Source organism: Neltuma alba, unplaced genomic scaffold (assembly GCF_004799145.2).
Source record: "Neltuma alba isolate B1F8T4 unplaced genomic scaffold, ASM479914v2 tig00012996_pilon, whole genome shotgun sequence".
In the NCBI taxonomy this organism is placed as follows: Eukaryota; Viridiplantae; Streptophyta; class Magnoliopsida; order Fabales; family Fabaceae; genus Neltuma; species Neltuma alba.
In genome coordinates, this window is record NW_021637347.1 from 258,960 (window position 1) to 276,396 (window position 17,437).

A 17,437-nucleotide genomic window follows, 5' to 3' on the forward strand; every position below is an offset into this window, starting at 1 on the left:
CCCACAACTTCTCACTTGCATAAGAGTTTTCATCCTATTAAACTGTAAGGCGACTACAAATCATCATCCCTTTAAATTGATGCAGTAAATAGTGGATTTGGATGCCCTCAATTGACCAATGTCAATCATCAAATTTTGATTTGATAATTTTGAGGGAAATTACAAATTTTTTTATTAGCGACTTCGAGGTTTTTATGTGTAATTCACGATCTAATGGTTGATTACCCCAGTTATGACTCAATTAACAGGACCCCAATTGAAGAGATCCAGTTCCGTAAATAGTAGGTTTATCTTAGGGTAAAAAGCACAAAATTAATTAAATTTTACGTTATATATAAATTAACTAATTAAATATGGGCTATGTAACTATGTTACATGAAGTTTGAAGAACAAGCCGCATCTTTCACGGTTTCATATAAATTTTATATTGTGCATATAAATATTGATATATTGATAATAGAGTGACTTTTAAAATTTATAAATGAACACATCAAGAGGCGGTCCTTTTAAGACTGGCCCGCATGGTCTCAAACCCACAGTGGGCCAGCCTGTTTTACCACCTCTATCAAGAAAAATTTTAAAATTTTATTAACTCTCATTTAAAATTCAATAATTTTTTAACTTCATCCTTATTTAATGTATATTATACGTTATATAAACAAAGTCAATACAATAATAAATGAAGGGTAAAATTATACATCTATATAAAAAATATCTCTCGGTGCCTATAAATAAGACTAGAAAAATATCTTCTCTTTGCCTTATAAATAGGACCAGAGGAGCAGTTTTCAAATGCTAGTGTGACTTAGAAAAGCCTCACAATGAGAGCACACACAAAAAAATGTCATAACTTATGACCTCAGCCTGGCCACTTCCTATATAAAGGGTTTCATGCCGCTTCATTTTGACACATCCATAAACAACCATGGGCTGTTTCAACCTTAAAGCCTAAGGAAGGAAAAAGCATTTGATTTCATCTATCTCTTAGCTTTCAGCCCTCACCTTCTTATTCAAAAGAAAAAAGTAAGTCAATATTATGGCTTACGCTGTATTCTCTTTTGAAAAAGTTGTTTCCTTTTTCATTTTGCTTTTAAGTTGCCACACTCGTACATTCAGAGGCCAAGCCATGCAAAACTTAACGTGTTTAGTGTCTATTTTTTACCACTATACTTGTCTGCTCTTTTATTTCTAGATTCACTGTTCTTCTCTTTCATAGCGATATAAGTTGCAAGTTTGTTTTGGCCAAACAGCACGTTATGCAGAAAATATGGCTTCTTGTGCTTGTGATTTTCTACTGCGGCATTTATTCAAACGGATTAAGCGGTGTTCCTGCAAGACCTGGTGTCGTCAACATTGGGGCAATTCTATCTTTCAATTCAACCGCTGGCAAAGTTGCAAAAGTTGCAATTGATGCGGCAAAGGATGATATAAACTCCAATCCATCAGTTCTTAATGGAACTAAACTTAATATTTCATTCCAGGACACCAAATTCTCCACTGGTTTTCTCGGCATCATTGACTGTAGGTCTTTCTCAAACTATATATGTTCTCTTTAAATTTTTTTCTCCTTATGCAATTTTTCATACGCACCAGTAATACTGGAAAGTTCAGTTAAAAAAAGAGAAAAAGACTGGTAAGATCTAGCAATCAAGGTCGATTTTATACTTGGATTCTTTACATCCACAGTTGCATTTTTGTTCTACTCTCTTTTTGAATGTATATATGCATGCATGAATATAAAATATCTGCCTAACCAGGTAATGTTTCTGCAGGCTGAGCAATCGCATGCCTTTGTCTTTGTTAGCTTTATAAGTTTCTTTTCAAATCTCACCTTCTCTCTCTCTCTCTCTCATTAGGATTTAGGCATTCCCTTCACTGAAAAGGATTCAAATTCCTAATGATTATGTTGATTTATTTGTTTTGGCAGCATTATTATTGATGGAGAATGATACAGTGGCCATAATTGGCCCCCAATACTCAGTGATGGCTCATGTGATTTCACACATAGCCAATGAACTGCAAGTACCGTTACTATCATTTGCGGCAACAGACCCTACCTTGACTTCTCTTCAGTTCCCATATTTTGTTAGGACAACACATAGTGATCAATTTCAGATGGCTGCCATGGCAGATATTGTTGACTACTATCAATGGAGAGATGTGATAGCAATCTACATCGATGATGATCATGGAAGAAATGGGATAGTTGCATTAGAAGATAAGCTCGCTGAGAAACGTTGTAAGATCTCATATAAAGCCCCTCTTATGCCTAATAACATAAGCAGGGAAGAAATAAACAATGCATTAGTTAAGGTCATTATAAGGGAGTCCAGGGTTATAGTCCTACACATATACCCTAGTTTTGGTGTAGATGTACTTCATGTGGCTAAGTCACTAGGCATGTTGGGAAGCGGGTATGTCTGGTTGGCCACTGATTGGCTTTCCACAGTCCTAGATACTGATCCAACTAGGTCATCTTCATACATGAATGACCTTCAAGGTGTTATAACCTTGAGAATGTACACACCTGATTCTGGAACGAAAAAGAATTTATCTTCCAGGTGGAGTAATTTAGTACAGAAAAAAGCTCCTGATCAAAGTCCTTTCATGTGGAACACTTATGGCCTTTATGCCTATGACACTGTTTGGGTCCTTGCATATGCCCTTGATTCATTTTTCAATAGGGGAGGGACTTTATCATTTTCAAATGATTCAAGTCTAAACAAACTAACAGGGGGTAGACTGGACTTAAATTCTATAAATGTCTTTGCTAACGGGAGGTTATTGTTGGAAGAAACTATGAAGGTCAATAGAACTGGTCTAACAGGTCAAATGATGTTTAGTCCAGATGGTGAGCTTATGAATCCTTCATACGAAATCATTAATGTGATTGGTACTGGGGTTAGGAGGATTGGATTTTGGTCCAATTCCTCTGGTTTACAAACTGGACAAGCACCTGGTTATTCAAACTCAAGTAAAGGGCTTTATGGTGTGATATGGCCTGGCCAAACAACTGCAACACCTCGTGGTTGGGTTTTTGCCAACGATGGAAGGCATTTGAGAATTGGGGTGCCTCTCAGGATTAGTTACCATGAATTTGTGTCAAGAATTGAAGGATCTGAAATGTTCGGAGGTTATTGCATAGATGTGTTCAAAGCTGCACTAGACTTATTGCCTTATCCAGTTCCATACAATTTTGTCCCATTTGGAGATGGTAAAAGTAACCCATTAAACTCAGAACTTCTGCAAAAAATCACAAGTGGTGTAAGTATAAACATCTGATCTAAACGAATTACCAACATCTTTTTGGCTAAATATTGAATCTGTTTGTTTTCTCATCATCTTTATGTGTTTTATCAGACATACTGTATCTTGAGCCTTTGCCTTCATAATTGCAGGAGTTTGATGCTGTGGTAGGTGACATTACTATTACCACAAACAGAACAAAGATAGTGGATTTCACACAACCATATATTGAGTCTGGGCTAGTCGTTGTGGCTCCTATTAGAAAGTCAAATTCTAACGCGTGGGCTTTCCTAAGACCATTTACTCCAATGATGTGGTTTGTGACTGGAATGTCTTTCTTTGTTGTGGGAGCAGTTGTGTGGGTTTTAGAACGGCGAGTAAATGATGATTTTCGAGGTCCTGCTAGAAGACAGTTTGTGACCATTATATGGTGAGGAAAGAATATACTATTGAAGGTCTATTTTTGGTTCACACTTCATAAAATCCCTGAGTTATAGTGTTTAAATAGTGCTTTATATATACAAACACACATCATAAATTTTGTTGCTAACATGTGAAGTTTCTCTTTGCAGGTTTAGTTTTTCAACCCTATTTTTTGCACATAGTGAGTGATAGACTACAGTTTCGTTTTGATTTTTCACACAAAATTCTAGTGAATATTATATAGTTAATTTCATTTTTTGGATGGATAATATCATCAACTCTTTGCAGGAGAGAGAACTTTGAGCACCCTGGGTCGCTTAGTGCTGATAATATGGCTATTTGTAGTCCTGATACTGAACTCCAGCTACATAGCAAGCCTGACCTCTATTCTCACAGTGGAACAGCTCTCTTCCCCAGTGAAAGGAATTGAGAGCTTAGTAACCAGCAAAGACCTCATTGGCTATCTACGAGGCTCATTTGCAGAGAACTACCTCATTGAAGAACTCAACATCATGAAATCCAGACTTGTGCCGCTGGATTCTCCATCAGAGTATGAGAAAGCCTTGAAGGATGGACCTGCCAATGGTGGTGTTGCAGCAATCATCGATGAACGTGCTTACATGGAGCTCTTTCTTTCAACCAGATGTGAATTTGGAATCGTTGGTCAAGAGTTCACCAAAATGGGTTGGGGTTTTGTAAGTTGCTTTTCTCCTTCTTTCTTCATGAAACTTGGAAATAAGTGCATTAATTATGCACATGCTTGTGTTGCAGGCCTTTCCTAGAGATTCTCCTTTGGCAATAGACATGTCAACAGCAATCTTAAAACTATCAGAGAATGGTGATCTTCAAAGAATACATGACAAATGGCTTTCAAGAAGTGCGTGCAGTTCAGAAGGCTCAAAGCAAGGCATAGACAGATTACAGCTAAGGAGCTTTTGGGGTCTCTTTCTTCTCTGTGGGATTTCCTGCTTCATAGCTCTGGTTTGTTATGTCATTCGCATGGCCTACCGTTTCAGCCGCCACTCCGACTGCGACCTTGCTGGCTTGTCGCACTCAACTCGAATCCGGTCATTTATTTCCTTTGTCAATGAAAAAGAAGAGGAAGGAAAGAATTGCAGCAAGCCAAGGAGAAGTAGAAAAGTAGCACATGAAGATGGGTCAATGGATGGCTCCAATACTGACGGTGTTCGTTATGAAAATGATCCTTCGTAGTGTTAACTAGAGAATGTGGTCATTGTGGTTCGCTTTAATGGGATGTTACGGATGTTTAAAATGACCACCTATTGTATAAATAATACAAAAAATCAAAATAATTAATAAAGAAGTAGTTGTATGCATATATTGTCTCTTTTAAATCTTTTCTTGTCATATTTTAAATCATAAAATGGGTCACATCTGATGTGCCTCGCTGTGTTATACTGTACTAAATAGGACCCTACAGAGTATATTCTTATCACACAGAACTCAATTATAAATAAGTTGACTTACTATATAAGTATTTATATAAATACGTTTCACATAAATTTAAATAAAATTTTTTTCATATACTTATATCATATTTTTTAAATTATAATTAATAAGCTGTTTATAAGTCATTTCAAACGTGCCTTTAATTTCTAATATGGATAAGATATTTTTCTTACGAGGTTGTTCCACCTATCAAATATTTTATTTTATTTTGTTTATTTTTTACGTCCAATTTTTTTTATTTTTTTTTACTTTCAAATTTTTTTTGGGAAGATCAGTGAAAAGTTCTTATTTAGGGAAAAAAATCTTTTTGGACATGATATTTGGGAAAAAAGAATGTTGGAAACTCAACTTCAGGGGTGTTTGGATGAAACCAAACTATGGTTTGGAGAATAGCTTTTGAAGAATAGATTTTGTAAAGAATAGATTTTGTGAAAAAGTGATTCTGAGAAGTGAGAGTGTTTGGATAGTTGTTACCAAAAACACTTTTTACATGTGCAAATTACTAAAAAAGGCATAAGTTAATATGATAGTTATATAGGGGATAGATTTCATAATATATTTTGTTTTGAAGAAATAAAATTGTTAATAAAATAATTTTTACTAACATAATTAATAATATATAAGATAATATAATTAATAAATAATTAATATGTATATATATTTATAAATTATAAGATTAAATAGTGAAGGAACGAGTGTGGAATGAAGAGTGATGCATCAATTATGGGGGTTGCTTTGTCATATGCTATTGGGCCCATACCAACGTCTGGAAAATTTGAGCCAGAAGCAACTTCAAACCACTTCCACCGAAACCATGGTTTTGGGATTCAAAACCATGGTTTTACCTTAAACCATGGTTTCATATTTTGCTTCCCTGTTTGGTTGACTTCTTCCCCAAACCATGGTTTGGGTCCCCAAACCCTTCCACTAAGATTAATACATATTAGTTGACTCGTAAAAAGTTTTTATTTTTAATAAAGAGTTGAACTTTCTTAATTTTGGGTAACTGTTAATAACCACTACTGAGTAGGTGCATTTCAAAGAATCTGGGAGCTTTTGTCCTAGGCAGGTTGATCCATGATAATGTGATTGTTGCACATGAGGTGTTTCACTTTTTGAGGAAAAGAAGAACTGGTGTTAGGTGTGACTTTGCATTGAAGATGGATATGAGTAAGGCTTTAGGCTTACGATAGGGTGGAATGGGATTTTGTGGAAGCCACTCTCCTCAAGCTCGGATTTTGCAGGTTGTGGGTTAATCTGGTTATGAAGTGCATCTCTTCTGTCAAACTGAATTTGTGTCTTTCTGGTAGGAAGGTGGCAGAAATCAACCCTGGAAGAGGTTTAAGGCAGGGTGATCCCCTTTCTCCGTATATCTTCATCCTAGTTGTTGAAGTTCTGTCGTGTATGATCAGGAAGAATGTGGAAATGGGTCTCCTTAGAGGAATCAAGCTGTCCAATACTTGTCCCATGTTGACTCACGGTTTTTTTACAGATGATGTACTATTCTTTATGGATGCAAGGGACTGTTACTGCAGGAAACTAGCTCAGATTCTAGATGATTATTGCACTGCTTCAGGTTAGCAAGCAAATTTTGCTAAATCTGGACTGGTTTTCTCGAAAAATTCTCCTAGAGATGTGAGAAGGAGAGTTTGCAGTACTTTGAAGATTGAAGATGTAGATGAACCAGGCAAGTATTTAGGGATTCCTGACGTGTGGGGAAAACCTAAAAATCAGGCCTTGCTTACATTAAAGACAGAGTTGGTAGAAAGATTAAAGGGTGGAGTAGCAAACTTCTGAGCCAAGCTGGTAGAGAAGTGCTTATTAAAGCTATGATTACTGCTGTACCTATGTACCCCATGTATTGCTTCAAATTCCCTAAACAAACCTGCAGAGATCTAGATGGAATGATTCCAAAGTTCTGGTGGAATAGGGGAAAGGAAGGGAGCAAAATCCATTGGAAGGCGTGGAGTTCTATGACCAGGTCTAAAAAAGATGGGGGAATGGGGTTTAGAGACTTTGAGGCTATGAATGATGCTCTATTGGCCAAAACAGCATGGAGATTGATGAATAATGATGATGAACTGTGGGTGAAGGTTCTGAAGGGAGTTTAATTCACTGAAACCTCCTTTATGAATGTAAAGAAGGGCCATAAAGCTTCCTGGTTATGGTCGAGTATTCTTGACGGTAGAAGTCTGCTGAAGGAGAGTATCTTCTGGAAAATTGGTGATGGTCGATGGAAGGAGGGTGAATGTGTGGTCTGATAAATGGATACCTGAGTTGAAGTGTAGCCTTTCGGAACTAACCATTATCCTTGAAGAAGCGAGAAAATGGACTGTTTTTGAATTAATACTTGATGGCAGGTGGAATGTTAGTAAATTACGACCTTTTATCCCTGTTGAAATTGTGCAGAAAATCTGCAGTATTGATTCACATTATTTTCAAAGAAGGGATGAGCCTATTTGGGAGAAAGAGAAGAATGGACTGTATGCTATGAAAAAGGTTATGCTATGAAAAAGGTTACGCAGAGGCAAGATTAAAGAGGATTGTGGTTGATGGTAGGACTGGAAGTTCTCTTTCATTGCCTCATGCCGTATGGGGCAAAGTGTGGAAATTGAGGGTGCTGCCTAAAATCAAGCATTTTGTGTGGAGATGCTTGGTGGGTGCAGTACCAGTGAAGGAAGCTTTGGTGAGAAGGAGATGCAGAACATCTGAGATATGTCCTGTATGTAATTTGGAGGTAGAAAATCTTGAACACTCCCTCTTCTTGTGTCCATGGGCCAAGTGTGTGTGGTTCGGTTCTACTCTAAATTGGAAAGTAGATGGTGCTAGATTCCAGAGCGTTGGTTGTTGGTTTAAAAAGATTTTGTTTGATGATGTTATGTTGAATTGCTTATGTAGTGTGGATTGTCTAGCTGATTTGGAAAGGGAGGAATTCTGTAGTGTTTGAAGCAATAGAACCTGATCCAATTAAGGTAGTGAATGCTGCAGAAAAAGCAGTGAAGGAATTTTGGAGAGCAAATGGGTGGCAGGTAGATGATGATGAGAAAATGGGGAATCAAGGTGTTTGGTCAGGGTGGCGCCCTCCAGAGGTGGGTGTGATAAAGATTAATTGTGATGGCTCTTTTACTTCAGACATGGCAGCTATTGGATTAATTTGTAGAGATGAAGATGGCAATTTTCTCTGGGGATTCGGAGGAGTGAAGTCAGATTCTGCTTTTCTATTTGAAGTTCTTGCTGTAAGGAAAGCAGTCTCTCTTATTATTGAACTGAACTTGACTCATGTTGTGATTGAGGTTGACTGTTCAGAGATCTACTGGTGCTGGAGAAATAAGTCAGCAGAGTGTGCTGAATGGAAAGGTAGATGGGAAATGCAAGAGGTAATTGAAGCCTTGAATGTATTGAATGGTGTGGAGATTGCTCTTGTCTCTAGGAAGAGTAATGAAGCAGCATATTTTCTTGCTGTCAGTTGTAGAAAGGGAGTGTGCCCATACGAGTGGATTGACCAACCAACACTCCTTCTAGCGAAGGTTTTAGCTTTAGACTTGGAAAGATGGAATGGTTTCAAGACTTGTGATGATGCCTCTAGTAAAAGACTAGATGCTGGAAGTTCTTCTGCAGATGTGGTTGCCAACTTTGATGAATATAGGGTGTGTTTGGGTGACACCCCAAACCATGGTTTGGGGACCCAAACCATGGTTTGGGGAATAAATCACCCAAACACCCCTTCCAAAAACCAAAACCATGGTTTTGGGTCAAAACCATGGTTTTGGAAAAAGCAAAATTTTTTTGCTTTTGAAGAAAAAAGGGAGAGTGTGAGGGCCTATATGATATGTATCTTGTTATTTTTTTTATAAACATATTTTTTTATAAATATATTTAATCTTATATTTTATAAATATATATACACATTAATTATTTATTAATTATATTATCTTATGTATTATTAATTATGTTGGTAAAAAACATATTATTAACAATTTTATTCCTTCAAATTAAAATATATCATAAAATCTATTTTTTCTGTAATTATCATATTAACTTATGTCTTTTTTTTAGTAATTTATATATATAAAAAGTGCTTTTGATAACAACTATCCAAACACTCTCACTTCTCAGAATCACTTTTTTACAAAATCTATTCTTCACAGAATCTATTTTCCCCAGAATCTATTCTCCAGAATCACTTTTTTAAACCACGATTTAGTTTCATCCAAACAAACCCTAAAGTGGCATTGGCTGATGTTGCGCGCTTTGCTTTCCTTTGGTTTATGTGTTGTTTTGCCTTGTGCTTGGTTTATGCGTTTTTTGTTTCTTTGTTCGGGTTCTTACCTGTCAGTTCTTGTACTGTTCTGTTTTTTCCTTGAGTAATAATATGGACTTGCGTATTGGCCCAAAAAAAAAGTAACTGTTAATAAATTATTGAAGTTGTTGTTAAAGTCGTGGGCCTGTCAGCTTAACCGGACGTCCTCAGGTCCTGCTAAGCCGCAACAACTCATACGGACCTGAAATATCAGGCGGCATGTGATCAATAATTTAATTTCTGCCATTTCACAACAACGTTTGTATATAGTAGACGTTTACACGCTTTATTTTTTAAAATAATATTGAAAAAAATGCACATTTTAAGTTATGAAATCATCAACATAACCAGAATGGATAAAATTAAAATAGATTAATACTGCTTTTAATTTCTAAAATTTGACTTCACTTTAATTTTGATTCTTAAAATTTAAAGCCGATAATTTTGATTCTAAAAAAAACATTGTTTCAAAGCTGAAAAATCTTTGGATGAATCAAAATAAGATTTAATTTTATGAACTAAAATAATTTATTTCAAATTTTAGATATCAATATTAGAGATGATATTAATTGAATTAGAGTAATACTCCTCTGTCACTTTCAACATGTTTTACAGGAAAATTTTAAAATTTATTAACTTTTATTTAGATTTTGATAACTTTTTAACTTTATCTTTATTTAATATACATTATATTTCATGTAAAAAAATCAAGCCCATGATAAGTAAATAATAAAATTGTATATTTATATAAAAAAATTCTCTCTACTTTATAAATAGAACAAAAATATTAATTCTTTTTCCAGCATAATTAGAGCAAAATTAAAGGGCAACGTGGAGCCTAACATCACATGAATCATGAATGAAATGATGAAGGAGAGTCGATTAAGGTGTCAATCTAAAGGGGTGAGTGTCCCCATGGATCATCGTCCGTTTTTGCTCTCTTGCATTTGACTAGTGCATGAGAAGAAGGAACTGTTCCCGTGTGTGTGAAGCAACTCCTCTCGTTTTTAATTGCGTAATTAATTTAATTTTCTTTATTCTAACTTTCTCTATTTTCTTCTCATTATTCCTCCTCCATGTAGCTGCCCTTTTTTCCCCTGAAAAATTAACTATAGGTAGCAGGCAAAAAAAAAAATCAAATACAGATACGTTCCTTTAATTTTATTTAATATTACTAGATCTTCACAAATTTAATACTCACAAATTTAACTCAAAAATAGCACAACTCAACTTGCTAATAAGGTTAAAAAAACAAAATTTTATGGCATTGCTACAGGACTAGCAATTTTATACGATAACAAATGTTGTATTTCAAAGGATCATTATGAGCGTACGGTGACCGAGCTTCGTGTGTTGACATTGGTGTGCAGTTATATAAGAAAAAAAATAAAATTAATAATGAAAGTATTTGTGGAAGAGTCAACGTGACATGACATCTATTGAAGAGAAGGTGATGACAAATGGTGAGCAGTACTATTATACGGTTAAAAATAATCATAAACATGTCCTTTGAAGGAACTGAATTCAGTTCACCGAAATTTTTAATGATAAACAATTATTTATTTTATAAATCTGAAATTTAAAATCTTCAATGCCCGACCCCATGAAGGGAAAGTGGGGCCCACTCGTCTTTTTGATCATTTGTCACGTTTCAAATATGGGCCTCCAACAACCGCATTACTGTTTCTTTCATCTCGCCGCCTTCCCTCCCTCCCTCCCAACCATGCCCCTCTTCAACGCCACGCGTTTGGCATCCATTCAAGGCCTCTTCTAATTTCTCCCCATTCTCTTCTCCTCTCAATGTGTCCTCACATCATCAAATAACTCAAAATTACTTTTTGTTCTTCAACTTTGTATTAAAAATTGATAAAAATTTCTTATCATAGTATTATACAAGCACAGAAAAATAGCATAAAAAGATGTTGAAAATTACAGTATTTCAATTCAGCTATTCAAGAGTTTAAAACCTTAGAGAAAGAAGTGTCAGATATGATATTTCATAAATATAGTCAAATGACTAAAATATCTTTGTATCGGATTTTATGAAATATCATGTCTGACACTACTAAATATCTTTGTATTTGATTTTAAAAAGAAGCTGTCAAATTTATCATTATTAGTACATTTTTTGTAATTAGTTATTTAATACTTGTCATTGTTTCCTCATAATTTATTACTTATTATTTATTGCTTAGCACTTATAACTATCAGTTTACAACTTATTAATAAACTTTTTGATATAAAGATATTTCTGTCATTTGATTATATTTAGAAAATATCATATCAAATGTCACTTCTTCTAGGATTTTAAGCTTGGGATGCCTCAAATTTTCCTATAAGTACTCCTTGTTCGCCAAAAAACAAAAAACAAAATGATATGATAGTAAAATATTATTATTGGGAAGTTCCCATCATCACAGTGAGTGGCGTCCGGGGGTGCAGGCCAGATTCTCTTGACTATTCCTGCATACAGTCCACGTCATTGGAAGCTAATCTCATCGCATCCAATGGCGTCCTTCTTCTAATTGTCTTGTTCATACCCACGGTGCTCCATCAAGGGGCCATCTTTCTCACTGTTTGCGTGCTTCTACACTGTATAGTGACCATTTATTTGTCTTCAAATTAAGTGAGGACATACTTCTCCCACATGAGCAGGCGCCATTACAACCCCAGAGTGTATAGATGCCAACGGAATAGTAGCCTTTGGCTATACACAACAAGAACGATAAGACGAAGAAGAGGGCAAGAATATATCCAGGTGGGTATAGCATTTGTGACTCATGCTCCCATAATCATGAATGCTACTTTATTCATTAACTTCTATTTTTCTGTTCCTTCTCAGATTTCTTCCTTTTTCTTCTTTGCCCAGGTTTTCGGGAGTGTTCATGGTCGTCCTCTGGTTGGAGTTAACCCGGCTTCGACCCAAAATTTCAGGTTAGTTTTCTGCTAAATTTTCTAGGACATGCCGAATCTACTGGTATGCACCAGTGAATTCCAGCTGAGTTGCTAACTTGAGCTATCTGCTACCATTGCTTTGAAGGCCGGAACTTTAGTGCTTGATTCCTTCTCGCCTTGGTGGTGTGCATCATGAGATTTTCTGCTTCTGTTGAGGAAATCTTTTGCTTTAATATTTCAAGCTTTGAAACATTGTTTATGCTGTTAAGGGTCTATGTCTATGTCTTTATGCTTGTGTTCGTGTGCGCGCTCTTTTTTCCCCCTTCGAAACAGAGTGGGGAAGAGGGAAATCCAGCATTCTTATAACTTCTTCATCGTCTGTTTCGCTGAGCAGGGTGGTAAATTAGTGGCTTGTATTTAAGCAACGTGCAACCATGATTAACGTTTGGCTTGCGATGTTAATGATCCTCTCTAATGGGCTTTCTTCATCTGGGGCTGGCGTGAACAATTCAGCAATACCTGAATTTGTAAATATTGGAGCGCTTTTCTCTTTCAATACCACCGTGGGTAGAATTGTGAAAATAGCTATTGAAGCGGCAGTTGCAGATATAAATTCCGATCCTTCCATTCTTGAACAAACTGAGCTGAGGGTCTCAATGCAAGAGGACTCCAAATACAGAGGTTTTCTAAGCATTTCTGAGGGTACGTCCTTTACAATATCCTCATTTTTGGGGTCTTATTTTCACTTTAAGTTATTTCAAAACTTTTGCAGATTATAGTTCTTTGTCATTTAATTAAATTACCAATGCGTAACAGTCTTGCAGCTCATGGCAAGACACACTGTGGCTATAATTGGTCCCCAGACATCCATAACAGCTCATGTCATATCTCATGTTGCAAACGAGCTCCAAGTTCCACTTCTATCATTTTCAGCCACTGACCCTACACTTTCTTCCCTTCAATTCCCATTCTTTGTTAGAACTGCTCCTAGTGATATTTATCAGATGACTGCAATTGCTGAGCTTGTAGACTTCTATGGATGGAGAGAGGTTATTGCAATTTATGCTGACGATGACCATGGGAGGAATGGAATTGGTTCTTTAGGGGATAAGCTTGCAGAGAGACGTTGTAAAATCTCATATAAAGCACCGATAAGCCCTGAAGCAAATAAGGAGGAGATTACTGATGTGCTTGTTCAGGTGGCTCTTGCTGAATCTCGGATTATAATTCTTCACACTAATGCTGCATGGGGGCCCCATGTATTTAATGTGGCAAAATATCTTGGGATGATGGGAACTGGGTATGTCTGGATAGCCACCAACTTTCTCACTACTCTTCTGGACTCTGAGAGTCCCATCCCTCCAGATCAAATAGATGAAATTCAAGGAGTTCTCACACTGCGTATGCACACACCTGATTCAGAGCTCAAGAGAAGGTTCTTTTCTAGGTGGAAAAACCTGACTAGGGGAGCGATTGCTGATGGTCCACTTGGATTGAACACTTTTGGTCTCTATGCATATGATACTGTTTATATGCTTGCTCGTGCACTTGATACATTTTTCAAACAAGGGAACCGTATCACATTCTCCTATGATTCGAAGTTATCTCAACTACGTGGAGACAGCTTGCATCTTGATGCAGTGAACATCTTTGATCAAGGAAATCTGTTGCGTACAAGTATTTATGGGGTTAACATGACTGGGGTAACAGGTCATATTGAGTATGCGGCTGATGGGAATCCTATGAATCCATCATATGAAATCATCAATGTAATAGGAACAGGCGCAAGGAGGATTGGTTATTGGTCTAATCACTCTGGATTATCTGTTGATTCTCCAGAAGTACTTTATTCAAAACCAGCCAATCGTTCCAGTGCGAATCAAAAGCTGCTCCCTGTGATCTGGCCTGGAGAAACAACACAGAAGCCCCGTGGTTGGGTTTTTCCAAACAATGGAAGGCACTTAAGAATTGGAGTACCAAGAAGGGTTAGTTTCCGATCATTTGTCTCACAAATACAAGGCACTGATATGTTCACGGGATTCTGCATTGATGTATTCCTTGCTGCTGTGAACTTACTGCCCTATGCGGCTCCCTATAAGTTCATTCCATTTGGGGATGGTCACAGCAATCCTAATAATACTGAGCTTGTTCGTCTGATCACGGCTGGCGTAAGTGTCCACCATTATTTGTCTGTGGAGTTTGAGCCTTTTGAAATATGCTCCTGTGAGACTGACTACTTTTCTTCTTCCCTTACAGGTCTTTGATGCTGCAGTGGGTGACATTACGATTACAACAGAAAGAACAAAGATGGTGGATTTTACTCAGCCATATATCGAGTCCGGTCTAGCAGTCGTAGCACCTGTTAAGAAGGTAGAATCCAATGCATGGGCTTTTCTGAGACCATTTACGCCGATGATGTGGGGTGTCACAGCAATCTTCTTCTTAGTCGTGGGTGCTGTTGTTTGGATCTTGGAGCATAGGCTGAATGATGATTTTCGAGGGCCTCCCAAAAAGCAAGTCGTGACAATTTTGTGGTGAGGAAATATGCGTCTTTCTTAATCCTTTAAACCATATCTGAAATTTGTTGATGCATGTAACAATACTATGTTACAGTTCGTACTTTTTGATTCATTTAGGCACAGGGCACATCTATAACTTCTATCTATGTTATACTTGGCAGGTTTAGCTTTTCAACCATGTTCTTTGCTCACAGTAAGTGCTGGATCTTTGTATTTTGTAACAGCCATGCTCTAAGTAATATCTTTTTTGACTTACAATTTACTCGTCTATTGACTGTGCAGGGGAAAATACAGTGAGCACACTTGGTCGGTTCGTGCTACTTATATGGCTATTTGTGGTTCTTATAATTAATTCAAGTTACACAGCAAGTCTGACCTCAATCCTCACAGTACAGCAGCTTTCTTCCCCCATTAAGGGCATTGAAAGCTTAGTAAAGAGCAAAGAACCTATTGGCTACTTGCAGGGTTCTTTCACTCGAGATTACTTAGTTGAGGAAGTTGGGATTCATGAATCAAGACTCGTTCCTCTGCAGAAAGGAGTTGAGATTGCTAAAGCATTAAAAGATGGTCCCTGGAAAGGCGGTGTCGCTGCATATGTGGATGAGCGTGCTTTTATTGAGTTCTTCCTTTCAAGCCGGTGTGATTTTACTATTGTAGGTCAAGAGTTCACCAGAAATGGTTGGGGATTTGTAAGTATCTGTACACTATTTTGGGTTTCTTGTTCCTTTTTACTGCTGAGGATTTACTGTTTACTTGCGTTTTTATTTCTCAAGACAACTATTCTTTTGGCTCTAGCTTTGTTCTGCACTTCATGCCATTAGTCCCTGACTCTGTAAAGCCTGTTATCCATATAACCCTCATTCTCAGTAGAATCAGAGCGCAATACAGTCATATCATTTGGTCCTCTTATACTTTAAAAATCTCTCTGTTTCAATTCACTTATCCCATGCTAGTCAAATGTGAGGCTTGATAAAATCTCAAGGGAATTCAACTTGTTCATGTCAGTTTCCGGATTTGAAGTTGTCGTAGAATATCAGATTACTAATATGGATAAGACTACCAATATGAGTTGTTCCGTGTGTTCCCCCCCCCCCCTTTCCTTCAGGCCTTTCCTAGAGACTCTCCTTTAGCAGTTGACCTTTCAACAGCCATTCTGGAACTATCAGAGAATGGAGATCTTCAAAGGATCCATGACAAATGGCTTTTGAAGAGCGCATGCCTAGCACCAGGTGCAAAGCTTGAAGTGGACAGACTTGATCTTAAATCCTTCTGGGGTCTCTATTTAGTATGTGGACTCGCTTGTCTGCTCGCCCTCCTCATCTATCTCGTACAAATGATGAGACAGTACGCCAAACACTACTCCGACGAAATCGAGTCCTCCAGCCAGAGCTCGATGTCGGCACGTCTCCGGACTTTCCTGACATTTGTGAACGAGAAAGAGGAAGAAGTTAAGCATCGTTCCAACAGAAGACAACTGGAAAGGATCTCGTCCAGAAGCAGTAGTACTGTGGGTGGATCATTGTCATCTTCAAACATATATTCCAACAAGGAATATGCTCAATCCTCTTCAACCAAAAGCGCTGATTGTGGTTATGACGCCTGATCATCTCTCGCTTACTTGCACGACACGCTATTATAGCCTATATATCGATATCTCAGTACAGCACTAATCTTTATCAGCAAATCTGATGTTATTCCCTAATGCAAGTGCTGCTTTTCTGTAACTTTTTGATCTCTTTATGCGTATATGTTATATATATATATATATATATATATAGTTTTATGTAACCGTTACTACAGAAAAAGAGAGGAGGGAGTAGGTGGGTTTTCAATGTATATCAAATGTAGAAGGATGGCCTAAAATGCTGATGACGGTACCCCTTTGAGGTGCTGGAAAATAGTCTTCTGCAAGGGACATGTCAATTAACGTTGTATCATGTCATTTTGTATGAAAGAGAATTGTACTTGTAAAATCCGCAATTTTTTTTCACCCATGCCTTTCTGATTTGTTCTGAAAACGATATCGTCCTTTTCAAACTTTAATTAACATTCTTGCTTGAATAAAATTATTGGATCAAATTATTCTCTCTAATCATATATTCCCATCACATGAGTATTGCGCATTTGATGTAGTTACTTCTCTCTAATCATATAGCTTGGGAGTTTACCCGAGTAATAAATGTAAAACGTCAATTTATTTTGTTGGCCAGATTTATAATTACTTCTCAAATTATTCCTATTCCTATTTTGATACAAAAATGTTTTCATCCCCAGGTAATTACTATGCAAATAATGATTAAAAAGATATTTTCAAGAAAATAATACATGTTTTATATAAATAACTAGCTTTTAACTTTTATGTTAAGAATTGAAAGGAGTGGTGCTCATTCAACAATAATGTTATTTTCAGTTGTTTTGGTTAATATGAATAATTAAGTTCCTCAAATGAAGAAATGAAAAGAAATTGAAGAAATATTCTGAACTTAAGATTTGCCTTCCCACAAAAGATAAGCGTAAAAACATAATAATAGGTGTATGATTAATAATCTGTTCATTTATGAAAAGTACACTAATTTAGATTTTG

At 36.8% G+C, this 17,437-nt stretch overlaps 2 protein-coding genes across 5 annotated transcripts; both read left to right on the plus strand.

Annotated features, from left to right (window-relative positions):
* The first annotated feature begins 937 nt into the window (after positions 1–937).
* Positions 938–4,933, plus strand: LOC114733409 (glutamate receptor 3.6-like). 2 transcript variants are annotated; one of them, XM_028920868.1, is made up of 7 exons: positions 938–1,023; positions 1,251–1,521; positions 1,928–3,264; positions 3,399–3,676; positions 3,819–3,850; positions 3,958–4,364; positions 4,441–4,933. In XM_028920868.1, the coding sequence occupies exons 2-7, from the start codon at positions 1,257–1,259 to the stop codon at positions 4,879–4,881; spliced, it is 2,760 nt and encodes a 919-aa protein (XP_028776701.1). In that variant the 5' UTR covers positions 938–1,023; positions 1,251–1,256; the 3' UTR covers positions 4,882–4,933. The 2 variants fall into 2 exon arrangements, with proteins under 2 accessions (XP_028776701.1, XP_028776702.1); XM_028920869.1 differs by lacking the exon at positions 938–1,023 and having other exon boundaries at positions 1,353–1,525; positions 4,441–4,932.
* A 7,173-nt stretch (positions 4,934–12,106) lies between these two features.
* On the plus strand, positions 12,107–16,577 carry LOC114733362 (glutamate receptor 3.6). 3 transcript variants are annotated; one of them, XM_028920821.1, is made up of 8 exons: positions 12,107–12,197; positions 12,309–12,373; positions 12,729–13,036; positions 13,151–14,502; positions 14,591–14,868; positions 15,015–15,046; positions 15,136–15,542; positions 15,959–16,577. In XM_028920821.1, exons 3-8 carry the CDS (start codon positions 12,769–12,771, stop codon positions 16,454–16,456), a joined length of 2,835 nt encoding a protein of 944 aa, XP_028776654.1. In that variant the 5' UTR covers positions 12,107–12,197; positions 12,309–12,373; positions 12,729–12,768; the 3' UTR covers positions 16,457–16,577. The 3 variants fall into 3 exon arrangements, with proteins under 3 accessions (XP_028776654.1, XP_028776656.1, XP_028776655.1); XM_028920823.1 differs by lacking the exons at positions 12,107–12,197; positions 12,309–12,373 and having other exon boundaries at positions 12,951–13,036; positions 13,159–14,502; XM_028920822.1 differs by lacking the exons at positions 12,107–12,197; positions 12,309–12,373 and having other exon boundaries at positions 13,027–13,079; positions 13,116–14,502.
* The last annotated feature ends 860 nt before the right edge of the window (positions 16,578–17,437 follow it).

Bases quoted from the DNA above. Each gene is read 5' to 3' on its own strand.
- LOC114733362 (XM_028920821.1), top strand. From the start codon at position 12,769: ATGATTAACGTTTGGCTTGCGATGTTAATGATCCTCTCTAATGGGCTT. The intron at 14,503-14,590 runs GTAAGTGTCCAC...CTTCCCTTACAG, and splicing joins TTCGTCTGATCACGGCTGGC to GTCTTTGATGCTGCAGTGGG. The intron at 15,047-15,135 runs GTAAGTGCTGGA...TTGACTGTGCAG, and splicing joins AACCATGTTCTTTGCTCACA to GGGAAAATACAGTGAGCACA.
- LOC114733409 (XM_028920868.1), top strand. From the start codon at position 1,257: ATGCAGAAAATATGGCTTCTTGTGCTTGTGATTTTCTACTGCGGCATT. The intron at 3,265-3,398 runs GTAAGTATAAAC...TCATAATTGCAG, and splicing joins TGCAAAAAATCACAAGTGGT to GAGTTTGATGCTGTGGTAGG. The intron at 3,677-3,818 runs GTGAGGAAAGAA...TTCTCTTTGCAG, and splicing joins CAGTTTGTGACCATTATATG to GTTTAGTTTTTCAACCCTAT.